General features: G+C 41.4%; 1 protein-coding gene across 1 annotated transcript; it reads left to right on the top strand.

The window, feature by feature from the left end:
* Positions 1–662: 662 nt before the first annotated feature.
* Positions 663–9,876, top strand: LOC115149287 (reducing polyketide synthase PKS1-like). Its single transcript, XM_029692013.1, has 3 exons — positions 663–1,014; positions 1,336–1,517; positions 4,155–9,876. The coding sequence occupies exons 1-3, from the start codon at positions 813–815 to the stop codon at positions 9,717–9,719; spliced, it is 5,949 nt and encodes a 1,982-aa protein (XP_029547873.1). The 5' UTR covers positions 663–812; the 3' UTR covers positions 9,720–9,876.
* The last annotated feature ends 444 nt before the right edge of the window (positions 9,877–10,320 follow it).

Below are 10,320 nucleotides of genomic sequence, written 5' to 3'. Positions count from 1 at the left end.
TGTGTGCGAGCAAGGAGGCCTACAAACCTGACTCAGTTACACCAGCTCTGTCAGGAAGAATGGGTCAAAATTCACCCAACTTATTATGGGAAGCTTGTGGAATGCTCCCCGAAACGTTTGACCCAAGTTAATCAATTTAAAGGCAATGCTACCAAATACTAATTGAGTGTATGTAAACTTCTGTCCCACTGGGAATGTGATGAAAGAAATAAAAGCTGAACTAAATCATTCTCTCTACTATTATTCTGACATTACACATTCTTAAAATAAAGTGGTGATCCTAACTGAGCTAAAACAGGGCATTTTTACTAGGATTAAATGTCAGGAAATGTGAAAAACTGAGTTTAAATGTATTTGGCTAAGGTGTATGTAAAACTTCCGACTTCAACAGTAGATGGGAAATGTCAGTTTTATTTTGTAATAGACTTGCGAAAAAGTCAAATCTGTTTTTGCTTTGTCATTATGTGGTATTGTGTGTATATTGATGAGGGGGAAAAACGATTTAATCAATTTTAGAATAAGGCTGTAATGTAACAAACTCTGAATACTTCCAAATGCACTTTTTATAATAATTTCAATTGAAAAACTCTACGTTTTGAATCCACTCCTGTTTGTATCAGTTCATAAACCCTGTGCCATGGAATCGGCACATCAATAATCTCTTCCCAACTATCTTGCAACCAGTATGGCACAGCTGTCATTTTTGTGGTCCTTAAATGGACCTGGTGTACCTGTGGTAATTTGACTTTTTATTATTATTTAGTGGTGACACCATATGATTGTTACTTATATCCATTTTAATTATAGGACTGATGAACAGCGACTACAATCTCACAACAGCCAAATACAATCCCTGCTTGATCAACCATTGGACTGGCACTGGTAAATCCATGAGTATTGCAGCCAACCGGATATCCTACACCTTCAACCTCACTGGTCCATCAGTTGCCATAGACAGTGCCTGTTCCTCATCTCTTGTGGCACTGCACTTTGCTTGTCAAGCCATAAAACAAGGTACACATCTTTATCTAATTGTGAGTAAGAAAATTGCTTGGCTAGTAGAAGACACAGTATGTACTGTATAGAAACATTTGACAGTAATTTCTATATAAAAACAAATGGAGGATGGTTGTTGCTTGTTTTAATATGTAATGTAGATTGAATGTTGTCTACCCATCTCAGCCTGTCAATTGTGCCCAGAGAGCAATTTCTAAAAAGATCAAGCAAAAAATAAAATCATACTGTATGTTTGACTATTAACCTTTTTTCAGCTACATGAGCAGGTGCTGTTTGAGTGCCACCTGCAATTATATTAAAACTTATTTGTCCAACCAGGTGACTGTGAGATGGCTCTCTGTGGCGGTGTAAGCTGTATCATAGAGCCACAAGTCTTTGTCGCTCTCAGCAAGGCAAAGATGATTTCACCTGAAGGCACCAGCAAACCTTTCTCCAGCAGAGCAGATGGCTATGGCAGAGGAGAGGGTTGTGGGATTCTTCTACTGAAGCCACTGAAACAAGTGAGCGCTTATGATTTCTTCCATTTGCACTTGTTGCAGTACAGTTCAAACATATTCAAACTGGGCAAACATTTAGCCAGTCAGGCCATAAAACTGTGTCTGGGAGTATTTGATAAATTAAATGAACTCTCAAGCTTTCATTTTGTCAAAGAACTTCTACAGTATATGACTAATATGTGACATATACAGTGAGCTCCAAAAGTATTGGGACAGTGACACAATTGTTGTTGTTTTGGCTCTGTACTCTAGCACGTTGGATTTGAAATGATATAATGACTATTAGGATAAAGTGCAGATTGTCAGCTTTCATTTGAGGATGTTTTCATCCATATCAGGTGAAGCGTTTAGAAATCACTTTTTGTACATTATCCCCCCCATTTTATGGGAACAAATGTGACCCATTTCAGTAAACAAGGCATACGTATGTTGCGGGTCACTACTTCACAGGAGAGCCGTTTGAACATAACTTTTTTTATTTATCAAAATGCGTTTTATTGGCAGAAATACCTTCTTGAACATGTGAACTTTCATGTGCCTTAATAACAAACTTGTATGCCATCTGTAAATACGAATACAATTGTTAAATGATGAGCCTAGTTGGTTTAGCCACAGAAAAAGTCAGCAACCTTCCCATTAGCGTGGGGTGTTCTCTCATTATGTGTTTGCAAGTAGCTAGCAAGTCAGCCAGTTAGCTTGAGTGCTTGACTGCCGTTGTGGGGTCAGAATATTTGGATCAACCATACTCATCGGCCAGAGCGTCCAGTGTGCGCTCTGAACGCTCCGAGAGCGAAACGCTCTGAATTTACAGACAATCTGACAGCACAGTTACAGTCACCAACGCTCTGGATAACATAACAGCCTAACCAGCTCTGCTAGGGAGAGTAATGTTCAGTGAGCTGTTCTCTCATTTGTGTCTGGAAGTAGCTAGCAAGTTAGTTTGGGTGCTTGACTGATTTTTTTATTTATTTTTATTATTATTATGAACAAAACAAATACAAAAACAGAAATATACAAACAAAAGTACATAAACCTAACATAAACCTTACATATCGAGATACATTTTCAATTTGTCAAAAAAGTTTCATGGTACGTATAGATTTTTTGTTTTTTACACTTACTGAAAATGTCAAAATAATGTTTCAATTCTATCTTAAACAATGGGTTTGTTCTCCGCCAACTTGAAAAATAAACAAATGAACAGTGAAAGTTATATCAGGGTCCATATAATTTAGATAAAAATTCAACATAATATCTATCTTTCAAATTAACGTTAATATTAGTTTATTTTTAAATAAAATCTAACTCACTCCAAAACCTTCTGACATAAGAACAGTCCCAAAATAAATGGTAAAAAGTCTGTGGGTCACAACCACAAAGTACACATTTGTTATCAATAGCTATTTTGAATCTGTGTATAATAAAGCTTACGAGGGTGTGAACAATCGTGAATGGGTGTAGACAAAGAAGGGCTCTCCAGCAGTAGTGCCAAAACATTCAAAGGCCATTTTCTCAAAAGTCTATCAACTTTTAAAGCAGAATTACTTTCACATTGTTCCTCAACTGTAGTGTATGATAGACCATTTTGTAGCTCTCTACTTTTATCCAATGTAAAAAAAAACACAATTTCAAATTTTTCTACATAAGACCGATTTCAGCCGCTCGGTCACACATTCACTTGTGTAATAAAATAGTCAAAAGTTTAGTATTTGGTCCCATATTGATTACATCAAGCTTGTGACTCTACAAAGTTGTTGGATGCTTGTGCTGTTTGTTTTGCTTTTGCTGTTTCAGATTTTTTTGTGGCCAATAGAAATGAATGGTAAATAATGTATTGTCATTTTGGAGTCCCTTTTATTGCAAATAAGAATAGAATATGTTTCGAAACAGTTCTACATTAATGTGGATGCTACCATGATTATGGATAGTCCTGAGTCATGATGATTGAGAAATGTACAGACTCACAAATATCTATCCCCCCAAGACGTGCTAACCTCTCACCCTTACAATAACAGGGGAGGTTAGGATTTTGGGGGGTATGATATTTGTGTGTCTGTAACTTTCTCATTCATCATTATTGACAATTAATTCAGGACTATGGGTAATCATGGTAGCATCCACATTAATGTACAAAAACTGCTGTAATTTCTAAACCGTTCACCCGATATGGAGGAAAATACCCTGAAATCATAGCTGACCATCTGCACTTTAACCACATAGTCATTGTATAAGTACAAGAACAGAGCCAAAACAACAACAAAAATTGTCACTGTCACAATACTGTTGGAGCTCACTATACTTACCGTCCCTTATTACCTATTTAATTTAGACTGCAATAGACAAGCTATTATCTTTATTACTATGTTTTACTTGTAGATCTGCATATAACATTTGACCAAAAGCAATTTAGGCTGGAGCCCAACAGTTTCATGTGGAGTTACATGCAGAAAAAAGTTGGCACAAACACTGGTCCATCAAACACTGGTCCATCAAACACTGGTCCATCAAACACTATTCCATCAAACACTGGTCCATCAAACATGATATCAATTCTGTTGAATTTCAAATCTTTTACAGGCCTTGAAAGACTGTGACCATGTATGGGGCATCTTAAGCAACACTGATTTATATTTTACACAGGCTCTCAAGAAGAATGACCATGTATGGGGCATCATAAGCAACACTGCTGTTAACCAAGATGGCCACACAGTCACTCCAATCACCAAGCCATCCATGGTCCAGCAAGAGGAGCTGCTGCGCGGAATCTATTCAGAGTCTGACCTGTTATCGGTCCAGTACATAGAGGCTCATGGGACTGGAACTCCAGTGGGGGATCCCATTGAAGCAGGCAGCATCTCCAAAGTAATTGCCAAAGCCAGACCTGCAGGTTCAGAGACACTCCGCATCGGCTCTGTGAAAGGCAACATTGGACACACTGAATCTGCAGCTGGAGTGGCAGGGCTAATCAAGGTACTCCTAATGATGAAACATGAAACCATTGTCCCTTCACTGTTCTACTCTGAGGACAGTGCCAGTATCGATGTGAAAGCCTTGAATGTAAAAGTTCCCACTAAAGCAGAAAAATGGGGCAATGCAGGCTCTGTTGAACGGGTTGCAGGGATCAATAATTTTGGTTTTGGGGGCACAAATGCCCACACCATTGTCAAACAGTACAACAAGTCTCACACCAAAACAGCTAGGGTTGAGCGGTCATATGAGTATTTTGTCCTCTCAGCAGCCTCAGAAAAATCCCTTAGCTTGATGATACAGGACACAGATGAACAGATAAGTGCAGACAAAACAGTGGAACTCCAGAGTTTGTCATATACGTCAGCCTGTAGAAGAAGCCACTTGAAACATAAATACAGGAGGGCATTCACAACATCATCACTGGTTGATCTGAGAAACCAGCTAAAATCTGCTTTCAACAAAAAGATTGACCCCTCCATGCTCAATCCAAGGTTAGTATTTGTTTTCTGTGGGAATGGTGTGACCTACCAAGGCATGTGCAAGCAGTTGCTAAAACAGGAACCAGTGTTCAGAGAGAAGATAAGAGAGATTGAGGCACTTTTTCAAAGGTACCAAAGAATGTCCATCACAGACAAACTGGAAAGTGCATCGAATGATGATGGCTTTTCAAAACCAGATGTTGTCCAGCCCCTCCTCTTTGCCATTCAGGTTGGCATAGACAGTCTCTTCAAGCACTGGGGCATCAAACCTGATGCCATTCTTGGCCACTCTGTAGGAGAGGTTGCTGCTGCCCACTGCTCTGGGCTGTTGTCCCTTGAGGATGCAGTGAAGGTGATCTACTTCCGCAGTACTCTGCAGAATAAGGTCACAGGAGGGAAAATGCTTGTGGTCAGTAACATGGTCGTATCAGAGGTCTTGAACCTCCTTCCCTCCTACTCAAATAAGGTTTCATTGGCTGCCTTCAACAGCCCACAGTCCTGCACGCTCTCAGGTGATGCAGAGGCTATTGACAGTCTCCATCAAAAGCTGAGCAGCTCAGTCAAGAGGAAGAATCTGTTCCTCCGTGTTCTGGATGTCCCTGCTGCATACCACAGCCAGATGATGGATCCCATCCTGTCTCAACTAGAGGACAGTATTGGCTCTTTACAAGTCAATGATGTTGAGACAGAATTGTTCTCCACAGTGACAGGAAAGGTGGTAGCGCAGCCAGACTTCAGCACAGGCAAATACTGGGCCAGGAACATACGAGAGCCAGTTTCATTTGAACAGGCAGTGAGATCAGCAGCCAAAGAGAATAAGAATGTGGTCTTTGTGGAGATTGGCCCTAGAAGGGCTCTACAAAGAAACATCCAGGAGACCCTGGGAAATGACACCATAGTTCTGTCCTCAGTGCAGCCAGATAAAGATCATGAGACAATGCTGAATACTGTGTCCAAACTGTTTGAGTTGGGGGTTCAGGTAGACTGGGATCAGTTCTACAGAGGTTGTGAGACATCCCCAACACCTTTACCAAGGTATCAGTTTGATTGTGTGAAGAACAATGTCATCTTTGAGGCAAGTATATTAGGCTGTCATCCTGTATTAACTCAGAGAGGCAATGATGGAAAAACCTTCAGCTGTGATCTGGCTTCAGCCTCAGTGTCTTACCTGCAGGACCATAGAAACAATGATGTTGCAATTGTCCCTGGTGCCCTCTATGTTGAGTTGGGTTTGGCTGCCTTCATGGCCAGTGCCAAACCAAAGGTGCCACTCAACACACTGCAACTCAGTGTCAGTTTTCAGAGTCCATTTGTCATTTCACCAAATTCTCCTGAGTTGAGTGTCAAACTGGATCACATTGAAAACGAGACAACGTTTAAGATACAATCTCCTACAGTAACGTATGCATCAGGCAGCATATCATACAAGCAAGGGAGGTTGGCCGAAGAACAGTACATCTCTATAGACTCGGTTTACAAGCGATGCAGATCAACTATGAGTACTGAAGACCTCTACGATTACCTAAGTAAGAGAGGGTTTCAGTATGGTTCTGTTTTCATAAACAGAGGAGATGTGCATTATGGTGAAGACTTGATGGAAGCCATCTCTGTTGTGTCTGTCCCTGAAGAGCTCCTGCCACAGTTGCATGACTTCTGCATTCATCCTGTAGTGCTAGACTACTTGCTCCAACGGACTCAAGTCACAACAGCGAATGCATTCATGGCAAGGCCTGGCTTTCCTGCAGAAATTGGCAGTTTGACTGTTCACGAACCCTTGCAGCCTGAAATGGTTCTGTATTTGAGAGCTGCAAATGTTGCAGTGGACCATTTTGAAGTATCTGGCTGTTTCACAGACAAAGCAGGCCGGGTGTTGGTTGAACTGAAGCATGTTATATTCAAGTATCTTGGAAGTCAATCTTGTGTAGTTGAAGAGTACTTCTTCCACAATGACTTCAGTGTTGTCTCTGATGACTACAAGCCATCAAATACTCCCAAAGCATTGGTCTTCGCTGACCAGACGGGTGTATCCGAAGCCATCCGAAAACACTTGAGCTCACAGTCTCAATACATCTCTTGCACACATGCCAATGATCTCTTGAGCCGTGGATTTAAAGCGCTGTTTGATCAAATCTCAAATCTGAACAGCTTTGAAGAAATCTTGTTTGTGTGGAGCAACGACAATGTTACCTCCCACAAAACAGAGGCTATCCTGGAGAATATGGTAAGCTGCTGTGAGATGTTCCGACAAATAGTCCTGGAACTGAAGGTAATGAAATTTCCAAATTCCATCAGAGTAATAACCTACCGGTCAGCAGAGAACACAGTGGACCACATCAGCGCAGGCTTTGTCCTGTCAGGCATGACTAGATCGTGTGCTGCAGAAATGGAAAACCTTTCCTTCCAGCTGATTGACATCAACTCTGTCTCTACAGAGGACATCAGATCTCTGTCTCAGGTCCTTGATTCATTCCCCTGCAGTAAATACCCAGAATTGGTGGTAAAAGATGGGCAGATTCTGAAACCTTCCATAGTGCACACGCCCACTGAAAGCAGTGACAACTCACAGGGAAATGTCCATTCTTTGAAGTCTGGACAGTTCATCCTTCAGACTGCTGATCCGTACAGAATGACTAGCTTGTCTGCCGTTCCCTGTGATGTTGAGGATATAAACATCCAAGTGAAATCAGTTGAGATTCAGCTCAGTAAGATATGTGTTCATTCCTCAGACTTCTGTCCTGTCAGTGTCTCTGATCTGAACTATGGTCAGACAATATACTGGAACAATCACACATCTCAGAACCACCAGCTTCTGGCTCTTGACTTCAGTGGTACTGTCACAGCTGTAGGGAAAAATGTGAACAAACTGAAAGTGGGAGACCATATAGTCGCATGTTATCCCATTGCTGCATCTTCTAAGATTGTGATTCCTGAAGCAGCATGCTACAAGACAAAGAGGCTCACATTTCTGAAGGAGGCTCCTTGTGTGTCCTACTTTGTTCTTGCATGGGAAGTCTTGCATCATGCATTACCCAAACTCAAACAGCGGAGGTTGGGCATCATCTCATCTGTTCCTGACTCAGGTTTGACAAAGATCTTAGCCCAAACTGCAAACAAATCAGGATGGTATAACATTGTCTTGCCTCAGTTTAGTGATCAGCTTCACAATGTGAACAAGCTTGATGCATTTGTCCTTTTGCCTCCATTTGACAAATCTCAGTTTGAAAAAGCTTGCAATGTTTCCGGTGTGAGACACATTGTTGCTGTATGCGAAAATGAGTGGCAATCCTCCTTTTCACAAAATGTCTTCAGTTGTGGCAATGATGATGTTCGCATTCAGACTGTTCAGATGTCTAGCATATTGGAAAAGGGATCTATCAGAGCAGAAAAGCCTCACATTTACCGTTGGCTCAAATCAATGCATTTGGACAAGAAGTCTTTAGATTTTGAAATCAACACCTTTCAGAGAATGTCATCCGGTAGCATTGACTTCCTGCCTGTTGAGGAATCTGAGTCGTACTTCAGCTCAAAGACCCTGTCTGTTGTGGCACTGGGTAAATATGATTCCAAAGGCGCACTGTCCGACATTCAGTTGCTGCCTAAACCAAACCAGCTTTTCCAGAAGAAGTCTGTGTACATCATTACAGGTGGTCTAACTGGACTAGGGTTTGAAACAGTGAAATTCATTGCACATCGAGGAGGTGGGTACATTGTCATTCTTTCCAGAAGCAGGCCCTCGCCAGACGTACAGCAGGAGATAAGCAAAATTAAGAGTCAGTATGGCACCACAGTCGTAAGCTTGCAGTGTGATGTCTCAATCTCTGCACAAGTGGTAAAGACCATTACTGCAATTGGGGAAAGTTTCCCATCTTGTCCAATCAGAGGGTTGTTCCACAGCGCTGTCGTCCTGCACGATGGGCTGATTGAAACCCTTGACAAATCTCTCTATGAGAAAGTCCTGAAGCCCAAATTGAATGGAGCGCTGAATCTGCACCACGCCACAAAACACTGCAAGTTAGATTACTTTGTGTGTTATTCCTCCATTTCTGCCTTTATTGGCAATGCGTCACAAACAAACTATTGTGCAGCCAACTCCTTCTTGGACACATTCTGTCAGTATCGGCGAAACGTTGGACTCGCAGGACAGTCCATCAACTGGGGAGCTTTGAACCTTGGTCTCTTGTTGAACAAAGACCATTTACAAACATTTCTGTCAGCAAAGGGGATGATGGTCTTGGAGGTTGCAGAAATCCATGAGAGCCTAGAACAATGCCTTGTGCTGAACAGACCCCAACAGGTTGTCTGCAAGTTCAGTTTCAATAACCTGAGGCGTCATGTTCTTATTCACAATGCCGCCCTAAAAATGCGTCTAGGCGCACTGGTGGCTGAGGCGCTAACAAAAGCCAAAGGGGTAGATACAATATATGACCAAACTACCGTGTCCAAGTCACCAAGTGAATACGTCAGGTCGGTGCTCAGGGAAAAGCTAGGTGTTGACAATGATCAGCTGAATGACGATTCTTCTCTCACTGCATTAGGCGTTGACTCAATGCTAGCCATGACTTTGCAGAATCTTCTCTTTCAAGACAGCGGTGTGAATGTTCCCCTGGTTAAATTGCTAGACCCCGACAGCACACTGTCTACTTTGGTAGCAATGCTGAAAGAGGGTGCAAACCAGGAATCTGAGCATGGTGATGAACATGTTTTGGATCTGATGGATAATAAGGAGGAAGTAAATGACATGTCGACTGTATTGTAGAGACTTATTCCATCAACATGTAATTGTTAAAGCTTATTCATTGCAGTCAACTTCATTTTTAGCCGACGTCAATGGATACAGCTAGTCTTACTTTACAATTTATATACATTTTGAAAACATTAACATGTAGTGTGTGTGTCTATCAGTTCCACATACATGTCAGTACATACACACACCAAGTAGGTCACATGAGGAAGAGGCGTTGTGCCGTGAGTGTGTGTCAGAGCTGTATGTAAGTTGACTATGCAAACAATTTGGAATTTACAACACATTGTTTCTTATAAAACAAGAAGTGACACAGTCAGTCTTCCTCAACTCTTAGCCAAGAGAGACTGGCATGCATAGTATTAATACCAGCCCTCTGATTACAATGAAGAGCAAGAAGTGTCGATCTCTTCTGGACCAGCTGCAGCTTAACTAGGTCTTCCCTATCAACACTTGACCATATGACTGGACAATAATCAAGATAAGATTAAACTAGAGCCTGCAGGACTCGCTTTGTGTCGTGTGGTGTCAAAAAAAGCAGAGCATCTCTTTATTATTTTTTTTATTTAACCTTTATTTAACTAGGCAAGTCAGTTATTAAGAATAAATTCTTATT

Source organism: Salmo trutta, chromosome 2 (assembly GCF_901001165.1).
Source record: "Salmo trutta chromosome 2, fSalTru1.1, whole genome shotgun sequence".
NCBI lineage: Eukaryota > Metazoa > Chordata > Actinopteri > Salmoniformes > Salmonidae > Salmo > Salmo trutta.
This window is presented reverse-complemented; position numbering and strand designations above follow the sequence as displayed.